This window comes from Harmonia axyridis, chromosome 2 (assembly GCF_914767665.1).
Source record: "Harmonia axyridis chromosome 2, icHarAxyr1.1, whole genome shotgun sequence".
In the NCBI taxonomy this organism is placed as follows: domain Eukaryota; kingdom Metazoa; phylum Arthropoda; class Insecta; order Coleoptera; family Coccinellidae; genus Harmonia; species Harmonia axyridis.
In genome coordinates this window covers 52,088,301-52,107,455 of record NC_059502.1, presented here as the reverse complement: position 1 = coordinate 52,107,455, position 19,155 = coordinate 52,088,301, and the positions used below count along the sequence as shown (strand labels likewise).

General features: G+C 32.3%; 2 protein-coding genes across 2 annotated transcripts; both read left to right on the top strand.

The window, feature by feature from the left end:
* Positions 1-4,774: 4,774 nt before the first annotated feature.
* Positions 4,775-6,179, top strand: LOC123673384 (craniofacial development protein 2-like). Its single transcript, XM_045607871.1, has 2 exons — positions 4,775-5,590; positions 5,742-6,179. The coding sequence occupies exons 1-2, from the start codon at positions 4,775-4,777 to the stop codon at positions 6,177-6,179; spliced, it is 1,254 nt and encodes a 417-aa protein (XP_045463827.1).
* Positions 6,180-16,523: 10,344 nt separating this feature from the next.
* LOC123673383 (craniofacial development protein 2-like) lies at positions 16,524-17,928 on the top strand. The gene is made up of 2 exons (XM_045607870.1): positions 16,524-17,339; positions 17,491-17,928. Exons 1-2 carry the CDS (start codon positions 16,524-16,526, stop codon positions 17,926-17,928), a joined length of 1,254 nt encoding a protein of 417 aa, XP_045463826.1.
* The last annotated feature ends 1,227 nt before the right edge of the window (positions 17,929-19,155 follow it).

Here is a 19,155-nt window from a genome sequence, read left to right as displayed (position 1 = left end):
CAAACTTTTGTTGGTTATCTGATGATGCCACGTTCATTAAACCATTATTTAACTTTCTAATAGATAACAGAGGTATCCATAAGAATTTGTGTATAAACTAAATTAGGTCCTGATATCAGCAACTAAATTCTTATTGTTCAGGGGTCAGTGATAAATAAATACCACGAAAAAAAAATTATAAAACAAATAAACATTTTAAAAAAACTTCAAGAAAAGCGTCTAACTTTTTCTGCTTATCTGATCACGTTATGGTCATTAAAGCATTATTTAATTATTTACTGATAGATAGTTGAATAATTCTCATACTTTCTTCTTAAAGTTATTCAACTATCTGTTTGTAATTAAAAAATGGATTAATAATTTTTTATGCATGATGTTATCAGATAAGTCACTATTGTTTGATGACTTCTTACAAGTTTTTTAAAATGTTTATTTGTCAAGCTATTATGGCTCATGAAATGGCATTTAATAATAACTTACTAATAGATGGCTGTAATTCGCTGTTTGAAAGGTACAATATGGTTATTTTCATTTCAAACACATATATGTATATCTAAATACATATTAGACATTCGAATAAAATTTTTTCCTTTTCAAATTACTCGATTGATCCTAGATAAATTTTTCCGATGAAAAGCTACAATGAGTTGTATTATTTACTTCTTGTCACAAATTTCATAGTTTTTATATTTCTCCTCAATGAAAAAGGTCACAGACATAGACAAGATAATTGTCTTGAGTCTGAATGAAAAAAACCAACAATAAAACAATCATTTATCTTTTCAGAGGCAATTACGAATTTCTTGTATAAACGACCTCAAACTGTCTTTGGATTATTATTGGATTTCGTGTTTAAATACCAAATCTTGCGTGCTTCAGGTAATTATCAAAAACTGACTGCACATATTTCAACCATCTTCAATCAAATAGACCGATAGTAGGAGAAGCTCACACGCGAATCAGCTCAAAAAAAACAGTAGGAGTGGCCTTTATCTGTGACTTCAAGGCTGTGAAAATTTTTGATTTACTTCTCGGAAAACAATTTTTTCATTTTGTTATATTTTATCCTAATTCTAAATAATACTGTGGATTGGCTTGGTTTCTTCTTGTTCGAAATTCATTTTAAATCGAAAATTAAATGACAGTCATTATATTTCATCTTTTTTTTTCGTATTCCTGGTACTGTATGCATAATGGAAACTGTTTTGGAGGAAGCTAACCTTATGGTCATCAATATACATACCGGGTGTAATAGGATCATGGTACACACCCCTTATCTCCCTTGAATTTGAAGGTTATAGATTGAAATTTAGGATAATAATAATAATAATAATAGGTATTTATTTCCAGAATTGTATGTACATTACAAAATGATAAAAACAAGTCACAAATTCCTTACAAAAAAATAAATCAATGAACTAATATATCTATGATATTTGTACATGACAAAAGACTATAAATTCATTTAAAGAATATGGTTCACATTTAATTAACAGTTCGAATAATTGTCTCTTGAAGAGTTTAATTTCTTTAATTGATCTTATTTTTCTAGGTAAATGATTGAACAGTTTCATACTGATTTAGTAATTATTACGCTCTGTACTCGTTAGTCTGTGAATAGGTAATAGATATTCAATCATTATCCTGGTAGGATTCACATTTTTACAATCCTGAAAATAGGAATTGTTCTCAAACAAAAATAACAAGAGTTTATAGATATATAAACCAGGGGAAATTTAGTGAAGGAAACATCACTCTTAAATTAAATTTCCCTGTTGGTTTCTTCTTCATTATCTTCTTCATTTTCCTCTTCACTTTCATCACTTTCTTCATCTTCTTCATCACTGTCCATCTTGTCGAAACGATGTATATTGACATTCTGCCAATTTGTATCGAAGATAGTGAAGGTACCTGCGAAAATTAACGTTGTCCTACACATCGGACAACATTTGAAAGAACTGGAGCACCACCTGTCGATGCATTCCTTGTGAAAACAATGCCTGCAATCGGTTAGGTACAGTTCTCCAGTCAACCTACTCAGACATACGCTGCAGTCTTCCTCAAAAGTTATACCCCTAGGAAAAAAAAAGTATATATTAATTCGCTGTTTGATAGGTACAATATGGTTATCGTTCATTTCATACACATATATCGAACAAAAATTTCTTTATAAAAATGCAACATTCAGAAACTGAAGATAACATTCGATTATATTGTTTCAAAAATAATTAAAGAAAAAAATGATGTAAAAGCATTACCTTTCTGTACAGTCGTTGTACAACTTTTCGAAACTGAACTCATATAAATGATCCAAAGACATCTTTTTAGCTTCAAAATTATCTGTTCTGTACTTCACCACTGTTAAACTGATACTAAGCTAGTAACCGTACCAACACACTTAAGTACTCAAATACGTCAGGCGCGGATCCAGGACCCACTTTTGGGGGGGGGGGGAAATTCTAGATTCTTCCGCCATTTTGGGACGTCATTTTTTTTTGCCGTTCATTAATATGGGTTTTCACAAAATGCATTGAAGGTGGAATGAATAGAATAAAAAATGTCCCCATTCATTTACTTGTATTTTCACATTATATGAAGTAACAAAGTGTATTAATTACATATCGATATTTATTTTGAAGTATCAAACTACTCAAACTGATTTCGTTCTTTAGTTGAACGTTTCGAAATTCAATCTAAACAATGTGAAAAGAGAATATGATTTTTATTTTCGTTCAATTATATCTGATTTATTTTATCACCTTGGTAAAAATAAATATTTCAAAAAAGGGTTAAACTGTCGTTTCTTATTTGTTGACAGATACATTCCAAGAATTATTCATCTGATAATACATTAGATAGTTAAAATTTTCAGAATGGCCGTCAACCTCATTAGGTAAGTCATTATAAATATGACAAATAAATATTTTAAATGTACCTACACTCATTAAGAGTACCTAAGTCAAACTTTTGTTGGTTATCTGATGATGCCACGTTCATTAAACCATTATTTAACTTTCTAATAGATAACAGAGGTATCCATAAGAATTTGTGAATAAACTAAATTAGGTCCTGATATCAGCAACTAAATTCTTATTGTTCAGGGGTCAGTGATAAATAAATACCACGAAAAAAAAATTATAAAACAAATAAACATTTTAAAAAAACTTCAAGAAAAGCGTCTAACTTTTTCTGCTTATCTGATCACGTTATGGTCATTAAAGCATTATTTAATTATTTACTGATAGATAGTTGAATAATTCTCATACTTTCTTCTTAAAGTTATTCAACTATCTGTTTGTAATTAAAAAATGGATTAATAATTTTTTATGCATGATGTTATCAGATAAGTCACTATTGTTTGATGACTTCTTACAAGTTTTTTAAAATGTTTATTTGTCAAGCTATTATGGCTCATGAAATGGCATTTAATAATAACTTACTAATAGATGGCTGTAATTCGCTGTTTGAAAGGTACAATATGGTTATTTTCATTTCAAACACATATATGTATATCTAAATACATATTAGACATTCGAATAAAATTTTTTCCTTTTCAAATTACTCGATTGATCCTAGATAAATTTTTTCGATGAAAAGCTACAATGAGTTGTATTATTTACTTCTTGTCACAAATTTCATAGTTTTTATATTTCTCCTCAATGAAAAAGGTCACAGACATAGACAAGATAATTGTCTTGAGTCTGAATGAAAAAAACCAACAATAAAACAATCATTTATTTTTCAGAGGCAATTACGAATTTCTTGTATAAACGACCTCAAACTGTCTTTGGATTATTATTGGATTTCGTGTTTAAACACCAAATCTTGCGTGCTTCAGGTAATTATCAAAAACTGACTGCACATATTTCAACCATCTTCAATCAAATAGACCGATAGTAGGAGAAGCTCACACGCGAATCAGCTCAAAAAAAACAGTAGGAGTGGCCTTTATCTGTGACTTCAAGGCTGTGAAAATTTTTGATTTACTTCTCGGAAAACAATTTTTTCATTTTGTTATATTTTATCCTAATTCTAAATAATACTGTGGATTGGCTTGGTTTCTACTTGTTCGAAATTCATTTTAAATCGAAAATTAAATGACAGTCATTATATTTCATCTTTTTTTTTCGTATTCCTGGTACTGTATGCATAATGGAAACTGTTTTGGAGGAAGCTAACCTTATGGTCATCAATATACATACCGGGTGTAATAGGATCATGGTACACACCCCTTATCTCCCTTAAATTTGAAGGTTATAGATTGAAATTTAGGATAATAATAATAATAATAATAGGTATTTATTTCCAGAATTGTATGTACATTACAAAATGATAAAAACAAGTCACAAATTCCTTACAAAAAAATAAATCAATGAACTAATATATCTATGATATTTGTACATGACAAAAGACTATAAATTCATTTAAAGAATATGGTTCACATTTAATTAACAGTTCGAATAATTGTCTCTTGAAGAGTTTAATTTCTTTAATTGATCTTATTTTTCTAGGTAAATGATTGAACAGTTTCATACTGATTTAGTAATTATTACGCTCTGTACTCGTTAGTCTGTGAATAGGTAATAGATATTCAATCATTATCCTGGTAGGATTCACATTTTTACAATCCTGAAAAGTACTGTTGAGTACCGTTGATTACTATTGGTTGAGAATCAGACACTAAGCGGCGTGGTTGAAACAACTGAAGCGGTGCTTACACAGCGATGAGGAAAGCAAGGGGAAACTACCTCATTAAGACTCCCTAGAAATCGTCATGGCTCAGAGAAATGACAGTCAACAGTTCACTAATCATGGTTTTCGGATGCCAAGATTCGGCAGGGGAAGAGATGACATAAACAGCAGGGCTTCCCAGGTCGTCAACTGTTTGTTGAAAATATACAAATCAACTCTTAAAATTGCGACATGGAACGTAAGAAGTATGTACGAGCCTGGAAAGTTAAGAAACATAGAGCAGGAGATGGTGCGACTAAAGATTGATGTTGTTGGAATAAGTGACACAAGATGGATTGGTTCGGGTGAACTTAGTACAGAAAATGGACGAGTTTACTACTCTGGCAATGATGACACTCAACACCGCTATGTAGTGGCCGTAATTCTTGACAGAAACGTAGTAAAATCAGTAACAGGCTTGATACCAATGTCCGAAAGAGTTATGTTGCTACAACTGATGACAACTCACGGAAAACTAAACCTAATACAAATTTATGCTCCTACAGCTGACAAAAACGAAGAAGAGTTAGAAAACTTTTATAGTGACCTTCAAAAGACATTACGACTAACTGCATCTAGAGATATAACAGTAGTTATGGGTGATTTTAATGCTAAAATCGGCGAAGGAAGATGTGACTCTACAGTAGGGCAGTACGGACTTGGTGTACGCAACGAGAGGGGCGATCGTCTTGTTGAATTCTGTCAAGAAAATAATCTTGTGGTAACGAATACGTTTTTCAAACTTCCCAAGAGACGTCTGTATACATGGAAATCACCAGCTGACAAAGACAACAACATCGTCAGAAATCAGATCGATTACATCCTAATAAAACACAGATATCGAAACGCAATAAAAACGGTAAAAGGGTGCGGACGTATCATCTGATCATAATCCTCTTATTGCTAGGTTTCAGTTACAGCTAAAAAAGATGCAAAACAAGCATAAAGTTGATAAACTAGACATAGAGAAACTAAAATGAGAAGAAATCAGAGAAAAACTTAAACAACAGATCAACGCAAACTTAGAAAAAGCCACCACCAAATCTCAGCAAAATGAGGAAAGCGCAGAACAACAATGGCAGTTCCTTGAAACAGCACTTATAGAACCAAGTAAAAAGGAACTTATAACAAGCAAACATAAGAAAGAAGATTGGATGACAGACGGAATCTTGGAGTTAATGGATGAAAGAAGAAGATGCAAGTCAAATAACAACATTCGATACAAGCAGCTACAAATCCAAATAAGGCGAAAAATAAGAGAAGCAAAAGAAACATACTTCTCTGATAAATGTAAGGAGATAGAAGATTTACAAAACAAGTATGACAACTTTAATCTAAACAAGAAGGTCAAAGAGCTCGCGGGAATGAATAAAAGAAATACTTCAAATATACTCCTCGACAAAGAAGGAAATATCATAATGGAAACTGAACAAAAACTAGAGCGATGAAAGGAATACATAGAGGAATTGGAATGGAATGGAAAATACCCCTTCAGAACATCAAGATGGAGATGTGGGACCTGAAATAACTAAGTGCGAGGTTGAACATGCACTGGAATCCATGAAAAATAAGAAATCTGCAGGCCCAGACGAGATACCAAGTGAGTTACTTAAATTAATTAACGACAAAAACATGGATATTTTGGTGAGTTCATACAACACAATTTACAATACAGGAATTATACCAAACGAAATGTTAACATCAACATTCATATGTCTACCGAAAAAAGTTAATGCCAGAGAATGCAGCGACTACCGAACCATAAGCTTAATGTCACATACATTAAAAATTCTCCTTAAAATTATACATACCAGAATACGTTCCAAACTAGAACTGGATATAAGTGAGAGTCAATTTGGCTTCCGAAATGGGGTTGGCACAAGAGAGGCATTGTTTTCTCTCAATGTGTTGACTCAGAGATGCCTGGATGTTAATCGCGACCTCTATATCTGCTTTATAGACTATAATAAAGCTTTTGATAAGGTAAACCACGACCAACTTATAGACCTTCTTAAGAACAAAAACCTGGACAAACAAGATGTAAGATTAATTTCAAATCTGTATTACAACCAACGGGCCACAGTAAAAAATGGGCAGGAAAGATCTGAGGAAGTGGAAATAAAGAGAGGAGTCAGGCAAGGTTGCATACTGTCGCCCTTGTTGTTTAATGCGTACTCGGAGCAAATTATACTAGAAGCCTTGGAAGGTGAGACAGCTGGTATAAAGGTGAATGGAGTCTTGATCAACAACATCAGATATGCTGATGATACCGTAATAATAGCTGACTGTCTGAAGGATTTAGAGAGAGTTATGGACAAGATATTAAGATGTAGCGGGAAGTACGGACTTTCTCTTAATGTCAAAAAAAACCAAGTTCATGAAAATCAGCAAGAACAATGACACAAACGAAATACTGCTGGTTGGAGGTCAGCAGGTCGAAAGAGTAAAAAGATACACTTACTTAGGAACACTTATAACAGAAAACAATGACTATACCGCAGAAATAAAAACTAGAATAGAAAAAGCTCGTTCCAACTTTATAAGAATGAAAAAAGTCCTGTGCAGCAAGGATCTGACATTGCATCTCAAACTGCGATTGGCAAAATGCTATGTACACAGTGTGCTCTATTATGGGGTGGAAGCATGGACGCTAAATGCAGATGCAATGAGGCGTCTTAACTCTTTCGAGATGTGGACCTACCGAAGAATTCTGAGAGTTTCGTGGAAGGATCGTATCACCAACATCGAGGTGCTAAGAAGAATCGGTAGAGAAAAAGAAGTTGAACGTACCATCAAGGAGAGAAAGTTACAATATTTGGGACACATAATGCGAGGCGAGAAGTACAATATCTTACGATTAATAATGCAGGGGAAAATAGAAGGCAAAAGAGGCGTAGGAAGAAGACGAATCTCATGGCTGAGAAATCTGAGAGAGTGGTTTGGATGCAGCTCAAAACATCTCTTTAGAGCCGCTGTCTCCAAAGTCAAGATAGCTATGATGGTTGCCGACATCCGCCGCGGATATGGCACTTGAAGAAGAAGAAGAAGAAAATAGGAATTGTTCTCAAACAAAAATAACAAGAGTTTATAGATATATAAACCAGGGGAAATTTAATGAAGGAAACATCACTCTTCAATTAAATTTCCCTGTTGGTTTCTTCTTTATTATCTTCTTCATTTTCCTCTTCACTTTCAACACTTTCTTCATCTTCTTCATATTCTTCATCACTGTCCATCTTGTCGAAACGATGTATATTGACATTCTGCCAATTTGTATCGAAGATAGTGAAGGTACCTTCGAAAATTAACGTTGTCCTACACATCGGACAACATTTGGAAGAACTGGAGCACCACCTGTCGATGCATTCTTTGTGAAAACAATGCCTGCAATCGGTTAGGTACAGTTCTCCAGTCAACCTACTCAGACATACGCTGCAGTCTTCCTCAAAAGTTATACCCCTAGGAAAAAAAAGTACATATTAATTCGCTGTTTGATAGGTACAATATGGTTATCGTTCATTTCATACACATATATTGAACAAAAATTTCTTTATAAAAATGCAACATTCAGAAACTGAAGATAACATTCGATTATATTGTTTCAAAAATAATTAAAGAAAACAATGATGTAATAGCATTACCTTTCTGTACAGTCGTTGTACAACTTTTCGAAACTGAACTCATATAAATGATCCAAAGACATATTTTTAGCTTTAAAATTATCTGTTCTGTACTTCACCACTGTTGAACTGATACTAAGCTAGTAAGCGTACCAACACACTTAAGTACTCAAATACGTCAGGCGCGGATCCAGGACCCACTTTTGGGGGGGGGGGGAATTCTAGATTCTTCCGCCATTTTGGGACGTCATTTTTTTTTGCCGTTCATTAATATGGGTTTTCACAAAATGCATTGAAGGTGGAATGAATAGAATAAAAAATGTCCCCATTCATTTACTTGTATTTTCACATTATATGAAGTAACAAAGTGTATTAATTACATATCGATATTTATTTTGAAGTATCAAACTACTCAAACTGATTTCGTTCTTTAGTTGAACGTTTCGAAATTCAATCTAAACAATGTGAAAAGAGAATATGATTTTTATTTTCGTTCAATTATATCTGATTTATTTTATCACCTTGGTAAAAATAAATATTTCAAAAAAGGGTTAAACTGTCGTTTCTTATTTGTTGACAGATACATTCCAAGAATTATTCATCTGATAATACATTAGATAGTTAAAATTTTTAGAATGACCAACAACCTCATTAGGTAAATCATTATAAATATGACAAATAAATATTTTAAATGTACCTACACTCATTAAGAGTACCTAAGTCAAACTTTTGTTGGTTATCTGATGATGCCACGTTCATTAAACCATTATTTAACTTTCTAATAGATAACAGAGGTATCCATAAGAATTTGTGAATAAACTAAATTAGGTCCTGATATCAGCAACTAAATTCTTATTGTTCAGGGGTCAGTGATAAATGAATACCACGAAAAAAAAATTATAAAACAAATAAACATTTTAAAAAAACTTCAAGAAAAGCGTCTAACTTTTTCTGCTTATCTGAGCACGTTATGGTCATTAAAGCATTATTTAATTATTTACTGATAGACAGTTGAATAATTCTCATACTTTCTTCTTAAAGTTATTCAACTATCTGTTTGTAATTAAAAAATGGATTAATAATTTTTTATGCATGATGTTATCAGATAAGTCACTATTGTTTGATGACTTCTTACAAGTTTTTTAAAATGTTTATTTGTCAAGCTATTATGGCTCATGAAATGGCATTTAATAATAACTTACTAATAGATGGCTGTAATTCGCTGTTTGAAAGGTACAATATGGTTATTTTCATTTCAAACACATATATGTATATCTAAATACATATTAGACATTCGAATAAAATTTTTTCCTTTTCAAATTACTCGATTGATCCTAGATAAATTTTTTCGATGAAAAGCTACAATGAGTTGTATTATTTACTTCTTGTCACAAATTTCATAGTTTTTATATTTCTCCTCAATGAAAAAGGTCACAGACATAGACAAGATAATTGTCTTGAGTCTGAATGAAAAAAACCAACAATAAAACAATCATTTATCTTTTCAGAGGCAATTACGAATTTCTTGTATAAACGACCTCAAACTGTCTTTGGATTATTATTGGATTTCGTGTTTAAACACCAAATCTTGCGTGCTTCAGGTAATTATCAAAAACTGACTGCACATATTTCAACCATCTTCAATCAAATAGACCGATAGTAGGAGAAGCTCACACGCGAATCAGCTCAAAAAAAACAGTAGGAGTGGCCTTTATCTGTGACTTCAAGGCTGTGAAAATTTTTGATTTACTTCTCGGAAAACAATTTTTTCATTTTGTTATATTTTATCCTAATTCTAAATAATACTGTGGATTGGCTTGGTTTCTACTTGTTCGAAATTCATTTTAAATCGAAAATTAAATGACAGTCATTATATTTCATCTTTTTTTTTCGTATTCCTGGTACTGTATGCATAATGGAAACTGTTTTGGAGGAAGCTAACCTTATGGTCATCAATATACATACCGGGTGTAATAGGATCATGGTACACACCCCTTATCTCCCTTAAATTTGAAGGTTATAGATTGAAATTTAGGATAATAATAATAATAGGTATTTATTTCCAGAATTGTATGTACATTATAAAATGATAAAAACAAGTCACAAATTCCTTACAAAAAAATAAATCAATGAACTAATATATCTATGATATTTGTACATGACAAAAGACTATAAATTCATTTAAAGAATATGGTTCACATTTAATTAACAGTTCGAATAATTGTCTCTTGAAGAGTTTAATTTCTTTAATTGATCTTATTTTTCTAGTTAAATGATTGAACAGTTTCATACTGATTTAGTAATTATTACGCTCTGTACTCGTTAGTCTGTGAATAGGTAATAGATATTCAATCATTATCCTGGTAGGATTCACATTTTTACAATCCTGAAAATAGGAATTGTTCTCAAACAAAAATAACAAGAGTTTATAGATATATAAACCAGGGGAAATTTAATGAAGGAAACATCACTCTTCAATTAAATTTCCCTGTTGGTTTCTTCTTTATTATCTTCTTCATTTTCCTCTTCACTTTCAACACTTTCTTCATCTTCTTCATATTCTTCATCACTGTCCATCTTGTCGAAACGATGTATATTGACATTCTGCCAATTTGTATCGAAGATAGTGAAGGTACCTTCGAAAATTAACGTTGTCCTACACATCGGACAACATTTGGAAGAACTGGAGCACCACCTGTCGATGCATTCTTTGTGAAAACAATGCCTGCAATCGGTTAGGTACAGTTCTCCAGTCAACCTACTCAGACATACGCTGCAGTCTTCCTCAAAAGTTATACCCCTAGGAAAAAAAAGTACATATTAATTCGCTGTTTGATAGGTACAATATGGTTATCGTTCATTTCATATACATATATTGAACAAAAATTTCTTTATAAAAATGCAACATTCAGAAACTGAAGATAACATTCGATTATATTGTTTCAAAAATAATTAAAGAAAACAATGATGTAAAAGCATTACCTTTCTGTACAGTCGTTGTACAACTTTTCGAAACTGAACTCATATAAATGATCCAAAGACATATTTTTAGCTTTAAAATTATCTGTTCTGTACTTCACCACTGTTGAACTGATACTAAGCTAGTAAGCGTACCAACACACTTAAGTACTCAAATACGTCAGGCGCGGATCCAGGACCCACTTTTGGGGGGGGGGGAAATTCTAGATTCTTCCGCCATTTTGGGACGTCATTTTTTTTTGCCGTTCATTAATATGGGTTTTCACAAAATGCATTGAAGGTGGAATGAATAGAATAAAAAATGTCCCCATTCATTTACTTGTATTTTCACATTATATGAAGTAACAAAGTGTATTAATTACATATCGATATTTATTTTGAAGTATCAAACTACTCAAACTGATTTCGTTCTTTAGTTGAACGTTTCGAAATTCAATCTAAACAATGTGAAAAGAGAATATGATTTTTATTTTCGTTCAATTATATCTGATTTATTTTATCACCTTGGTAAAAATAAATATTTCAAAAAAGGGTTAAACTGTCGTTTCTTATTTGTTGACAGATACATTCCAAGAATTATTCATCTGATAATACATTAGATAGTTAAAATTTTTAGAATGGCCAACAACCTCATTAGGTAAATCATTATAAATATGACAAATAAATATTTTAAATGTACCTACACTCATTAAGAGTACCTAAGTCAAACTTTTGTTGGTTATCTGATGATGCCACGTTCATTAAACCATTATTTAACTTTCTAATAGATAACAGAGGTATCCATAAGAATTTGTGAATAAACTAAATTAGGTCCTGATATCAGCAACTAAATTCTTATTGTTCAGGGGTCAGTGATAAATGAATACCACGAAAAAAAAATTATAAAACAAATAAACATTTTAAAAAAACTTCAAGAAAAGCGTCTAACTTTTTCTGCTTATCTGAGCACGTTATGGTCATTAAAGCATTATTTAATTATTTACTGATAGACAGTTGAATAATTCTCATACTTTCTTCTTAAAGTTATTCAACTATCTGTTTGTAATTAAAAAATGGATTAATAATTTTTTATGCATGATGTTATCAGATAAGTCACTATTGTTTGATGACTTCTTACAAGTTTTTTAAAATGTTTATTTGTCAAGCTATTATGGCTCATGAAATGGCATTTAATAATAACTTACTAATAGATGGCTGTAATTCGCTGTTTGAAAGGTACAATATGGTTATTTTCATTTCAAACACATATATGTATATCTAAATACATATTAGACATTCGAATAAAATTTTTTCCTTTTCAAATTACTCGATTGATCCTAGATAAATTTTTTCGATGAAAAGCTACAATGAGTTGTATTATTTACTTCTTGTCACAAATTTCATAGTTTTTATATTTCTCCTCAATGAAAAAGGTCACAGACATAGACAAGATAATTGTCTTGAGTCTGAATGAAAAAAACCAACAATAAAACAATCATTTATCTTTTCAGAGGCAATTACGAATTTCTTGTATAAACGACCTCAAACTGTCTTTGGATTATTATTGGATTTCGTGTTTAAACACCAAATCTTGCGTGCTTCAGGTAATTATCAAAAACTGACTGCACATATTTCAACCATCTTCAATCAAATAGACCGATAGTAGGAGAAGCTCACACGCGAATCAGCTCAAAAAAAACAGTAGGAGTGGCCTTTATCTGTGACTTCAAGGCTGTGAAAATTTTTGATTTACTTCTCGGAAAACAATTTTTTCATTTTGTTATATTTTATCCTAATTCTAAATAATACTGTGGATTGGCTTGGTTTCTACTTGTTCGAAATTCATTTTAAATCGAAAATTAAATGACAGTCATTATATTTCATCTTTTTTTTCGTATTCCTGGTACTGTATGCATAATGGAAACTGTTTTGGAGGAAGCTAACCTTATGGTCATCAATATACACACCGGGTGTAATAGGATCATGGTACACACCCCTTATCTCCCTTAAATTTGAAGGTTATAGATTGAAATTTAGGATAATAATAATAATAATAATAGGTATTTATTTCCAGAATCATTCTCCTGGTAGGATTCACATTTTTACAATCCTGAAAAAAGGAATTGTTCTCAAACAAAAATAAAAAGAGTTTATAGATATATAAACCAGGGGAAATTTAGTGAAGGAAACATCACTCTTAAATTAAATTTCCCTGTTGGTTTCTTCTTCATTATCTTCTTCATTTTCCTCTTCACTTTCATCACTTTCTTCATCTTCTTCATCACTGTCCATCTTGTCGAAACGATGTATATTGACATTCTGCCAATTTGTATCGAAGATAGTGAAGGTACCTGCGAAAATTAACGTTGTCCTACACATCGGACAACATTTGAAAGAACTGGAGCACCACCTGTCGATGCATTCCTTGTGAAAACAATGCCTGCAATCGGTTAGGTACAGTTCTCCAGTCAACCTACTCAGACATACGCTGCAGTCTTCCTCAAAAGTTATACCCCTAGGAAAAAAAAAGTACATATTAATTCGCTGTTTGATAGGTACAATATGGTTATCCTTCATTTCATACACATATATCGAACAAAAATTTCTTTATAAAAATGCAACATTCAGAAACTGAAGATAACATTCGATTATATTGTTTCAAAAATAATTAAAGAAAAAAATGATGTAAAAGCATTACCTTTCTGTACAGTCGTTGTACAACTTTTCGAAACTGAACTCATATAAATGATCCAAAGACATCTTTTTAGCTTTAAAATTATCTGTTCTGTACTTCACCACTGTTAAACTGATACTAAGCTAGTAACCGTACCAACACACTTAAGTACTCAAATACGTCAGGCGCGGATCCAGGACCCACTTTTGGGGGGGGGGGGAAATTCTAGATTCTTCCGCCATTTTGGGACGTCATTTTTTTTTGCCGTTCATTAATATGGGTTTTCACAAAATGCATTGAAGGTGGAATGAATAGAATAAAAAATGTCCCCATTCATTTACTTGTATTTTCACATTATATGAAGTAACAAAGTGTATTAATTACATATCGATATTTATTTTGAAGTATCAAACTACTCAAACTGATTTCGTTCTTTAGTTGAACGTTTCGAAATTCAATCTAAACAATGTGAAAAGAGAATATGATTTTTATTTTCGTTCAATTATATCTGATTTATTTTATCACCTTGGTAAAAATAAATATTTCAAAAAAGGGTTAAACTGTCGTTTCTTATTTGTTGACAGATACATTCCAAGAATTATTCATCTGATAATACATTAGATAGTTAAAATTTTCAGAATGGCCGTCAACCTCATTAGGTAAGTCATTATAAATATGACAAATAAATATTTTAAATGTACCTACACTCATTAAGAGTACCTAAGTCAAACTTTTGTTGGTTATCTGATGATGCCACGTTCATTAAACCATTATTTAACTTTCTAATAGATAACAGAGGTATCCATAAGAATTTGTGAATAAACTAAATTAGGTCCTGATATCAGCAACTAAATTCTTATTGTTCAGGGGTCAGTGATAAATAAATACCACGAAAAAAAAATTATAAAACAAATAAACATTTTAAAAAAACTTCAAGAAAAGCGTCTAACTTTTTCTGCTTATCTGATCACGTTATGGTCATTAAAGCATTATTTAATTATTTACTGATAGATAGTTGAATAATTCTCATACTTTCTTCTTAAAGTTATTCAACTATCTGTTTGTAATTAAAAAATGGATTAATAATTTTTTATGCATGATGTTATCAGATAAGTCACTATTGTTTGATGACTTCTTACAAGTTTTTTAAAATGTTTATTTGTCAAGCTATTATGGCTCATGAAATGGCATTTAATAATAACTTACTAATAGATGGCTGTAATTCGCTGTTTGAAAGGTACAATATGGTTATTTTCATTTCAAACACATATATGTATATCTAAATACATATTAGACATTCGAATAAAATTTTTTCCTTTTCAAATTACTCGATTGATCCTAGATAAATTTTTTCGATGAAAAGCTACAATGAGTTGTATTATTTACTTCTTGTCACAAATTTCATAGTTTTTATATTTCTCCTCAATGAAAAAGGTCACAGACATAGACAAGATAATTGTCTTGAGTCTGAATGAAAAAAACCAACAATAAAACAATCATTTATTTTTCAGAGGCAATTACGAATTTCTTGTATAAACGACCTCAAACTGTCTTTGGATTATTATTGGATTTCGTGTTTAAACACCAAATCTTGCGTGCTTCAGGTAATTATCAAAAACTGACTGCACATATTTCAACCATCTTCAATCAAATAGACCGATAGTAGGAGAAGCTCACACGCGAATCAGCTCAAAAAAAACAGTAGGAGTGGCCTTTATCTGTGACTTCAAGGCTGTGAAAATTTTTGATTTACTTCTCGGAAAACAATTTTTTCATTTTGTTATATTTTATCCTAATTCTAAATAATACTGTGGATTGGCTTGGTTTCTACTTGTTCGAAATTCATTTTAAATCGAAAATTAAATGACAGTCATTATATTTCATCTTTTTTTTTCGTATTCCTGGTACTGTATGCATAATGGAAACTGTTTTGGAGGAAGCTAACCTTATGGTCATCAATATACATACCGGGTGTAATAGGATCATGGTACACACCCCTTATCTCCCTTAAATTTGAAGGTTATAGATTGAAATTTAGGATAATAATAATAATAATAATAGGTATTTATTTCCAGAATTGTATGTACATTACAAAATGATAAAAACAAGTCACAAATTCCTTACAAAAAAATAAATCAATGAACTAATATATCTATGATATTTGTACATGACAAAAGACTATAAATTCATTTAAAGAATATGGTTCACATTTAATTAACAGTTCGAATAATTGTCTCTTGAAGAGTTTAATTTCTTTAATTGATCTTATTTTTCTAGGTAAATGATTGAACAGTTTCATACTGATTTAGTAATTATTACGCTCTGTACTCGTTAGTCTGTGAATAGGTAATAGATATTCAATCATTATCCTGGTAGGATTCACATTTTTACAATCCTGAAAAGTACTGTTGAGTACCGTTGATTACTATTGGTTGAGAATCAGACACTAAGCGGCGTGGTTGAAACAACTGAAGCGGTGCTTACACAGCGATGAGGAAAGCAAGGGGAAACTACCTCATTAAGACTCCCTAGAAATCGTCATGGCTCAGAGAAATGACAGTCAACAGTTCACTAATCATGGTTTTCGGATGCCAAGATTCGGCAGGGGAAGAGATGACATAAACAGCAGGGCTTCCCAGGTCGTCAACTGTTTGTTGAAAATATACAAATCAACTCTTAAAATTGCGACATGGAACGTAAGAAGTATGTACGAGCCTGGAAAGTTAAGAAACATAGAGCAGGAGATGGTGCGACTAAAGATTGATGTTGTTGGAATAAGTGACACAAGATGGATTGGTTCGGGTGAACTTAGTACAGAAAATGGACGAGTTTACTACTCTGGCAATGATGACACTCAACACCGCTATGTAGTGGCCGTAATTCTTGACAGAAACGTAGTAAAATCAGTAACAGGCTTGATACCAATGTCCGAAAGAGTTATGTTGCTACAACTGATGACAACTCACGGAAAACTAAACCTAATACAAATTTATGCTCCTACAGCTGACAAAAACGAAGAAGAGTTAGAAAACTTTTATAGTGACCTTCAAAAGACATTACGACTAACTGCATCTAGAGATATAACAGTAGTTATGGGTGATTTTAATGCTAAAATCGGCGAAGGAAGATGTGACTCTACAGTAGGGCAGTACGGACTTGGTGTACGCAACGAGAGGGGCGATCGTCTTGTTGAATTCTGTCAAGAAAATAATCTTGTGGTAACGAATACGTTTTTCAAACTTCCCAAGAGACGTCTGTATACATGGAAATCACCAGCTGACAAAGACAACAACATCGTCAGAAATCAGATCGATTACATCCTAATAAAACACAGATATCGAAACGCAATAAAAACGGTAAAAGGGTGCGGACGTATCATCTGATCATAATCCTCTTATTGCTAGGTTTCAGTTACAGCTAAAAAAGATGCAAAACAAGCATAAAGTTGATAAACTAGACATAGAGAAACTAAAATGAGAAGAAATCAGAGAAAAACTTAAACAACAGATCAACGCAAACTTAGAAAAAGCCACCACCAAATCTCAGCAAAATGAGGAAAGCGCAGAACAACAATGGCAGTTCCTTGAAACAGCACTTATAGAACCAAGTAAAAAGGAACTTATAACAAGCAAACATAAGAAAGAAGATTGGATGACAGACGGAATCTTGGAGTTAATGGATGAAAGAAGAAGATGCAAGTCAAATAACAACATTCGATACAAGCAGCTACAAATCCAAATAAGGCGAAAAATAAGAGAAGCAAAAGAAACATACTTCTCTGATAAATGTAAGGAGATAGAAGATTTACAAAACAAGTATGACAACTTTAATCTAAACAAGAAGGTCAAAGAGCTCGCGGGAATGAATAAAAGAAATACTTCAAATATACTCCTCGACAAAGAAGGAAATATCATAATGGAAACTGAACAAAAACTAGAGCGATGAAAGGAATACATAGAGGAATTGGAATGGAATGGAAAATACCCCTTCAGAACATCAAGATGGAGATGTGGGACCTGAAATAACTAAGTGCGAGGTTGAACATGCACTGGAATCCATGAAAAATAAGAAATCTGCAGGCCCAGACGAGATACCAAGTGAGTTACTTAAATTAATTAACGACAAAAACATGGATATTTTGGTGAGTTCATACAACACAATTTACAATACAGGAATTATACCAAAGGAAATGTTAACATCAACATTCATATGTCTACCGAAAAAAGTTAATGCCAGAGAATGCAGCGACTACCGAACCATAAGCTTAATGTCACATACATTAAAAATTCTCCTTAAAATTATACATACCAGAATACGTTCCAAACTAGAACTGGATATAAGTGAGAGTCAATTTGGCTTCCGAAATGGGGTTGGCACAAGAGAGGCATTGTTTTCTCTCAATGTGTTGACTCAGAGATGCCTGGATGTTAATCGCGACCTCTATATCTGCTTTATAGACTATAATAAAGCTTTTGATAAGGTAAACCACGACCAACTTATAGACCTTCTTAAGAACAAAAACCTGGACAAACAAGATGTAAGATTAATTTCAAATCTGTATTACAACCAACGGGCCACAGTAAAAAATGGGCAGGAAAGATCTGAGGAAGTGGAAATAAAGAGAGGAGTCAGGCAAGGTTGCATACTGTCGCCCTTGTTGTTTAATGCGTACTCGGAGCAAATTATACTAGAAGCCTTGGAAGGTGAGACAGCTGGTATAAAGGTGAATGGAGTCTTGATCAACAACATCAGATATGCTGACGATACCGTAATAATAGCTGACTGTCTGAAGGATTTAGAGAGAGTTATGGACAAGATATTAAGATGTAGCGGGAAGTACGGACTTTCTCTTAATGTCAAAAAAAACCAAGTTCATGAAAATCAGCAAGAACAATGACACAAACGAAATACTGCTGGTTGGAGGTCAGCAGGTCGAAAGAGTAAAAAGATACACTTACTTAGGAACACTTATAACAGAAAACAATGACTATACCGCAGAAATAAAAACTAGAATAGAAAAAGCTCGTTCCAACTTTATAAGAATGAAAAAAGTCCTGTGCAGCAAGGATCTGACATTGCATCTCAAACTGCGATTGGCAAAATGCTATGTACACAGTGTGCTCTATTATGGGGTGGAAGCATGGACGCTAAATGCAGATGCAATGAGGCGTC

Bases quoted from the DNA above. Each gene is read 5' to 3' on its own strand.
- LOC123673384 (XM_045607871.1), top strand. From the start codon at position 4,775: ATGGCTCAGAGAAATGACAGTCAACAGTTCACTAATCATGGTTTTCGG. The intron at 5,591-5,741 runs GTAAAAGGGTGC...CTTAAACAACAG, and splicing joins ATCGAAACGCAATAAAAACG to ATCAACGCAAACTTAGAAAA.
- LOC123673383 (XM_045607870.1), top strand. From the start codon at position 16,524: ATGGCTCAGAGAAATGACAGTCAACAGTTCACTAATCATGGTTTTCGG. The intron at 17,340-17,490 runs GTAAAAGGGTGC...CTTAAACAACAG, and splicing joins ATCGAAACGCAATAAAAACG to ATCAACGCAAACTTAGAAAA.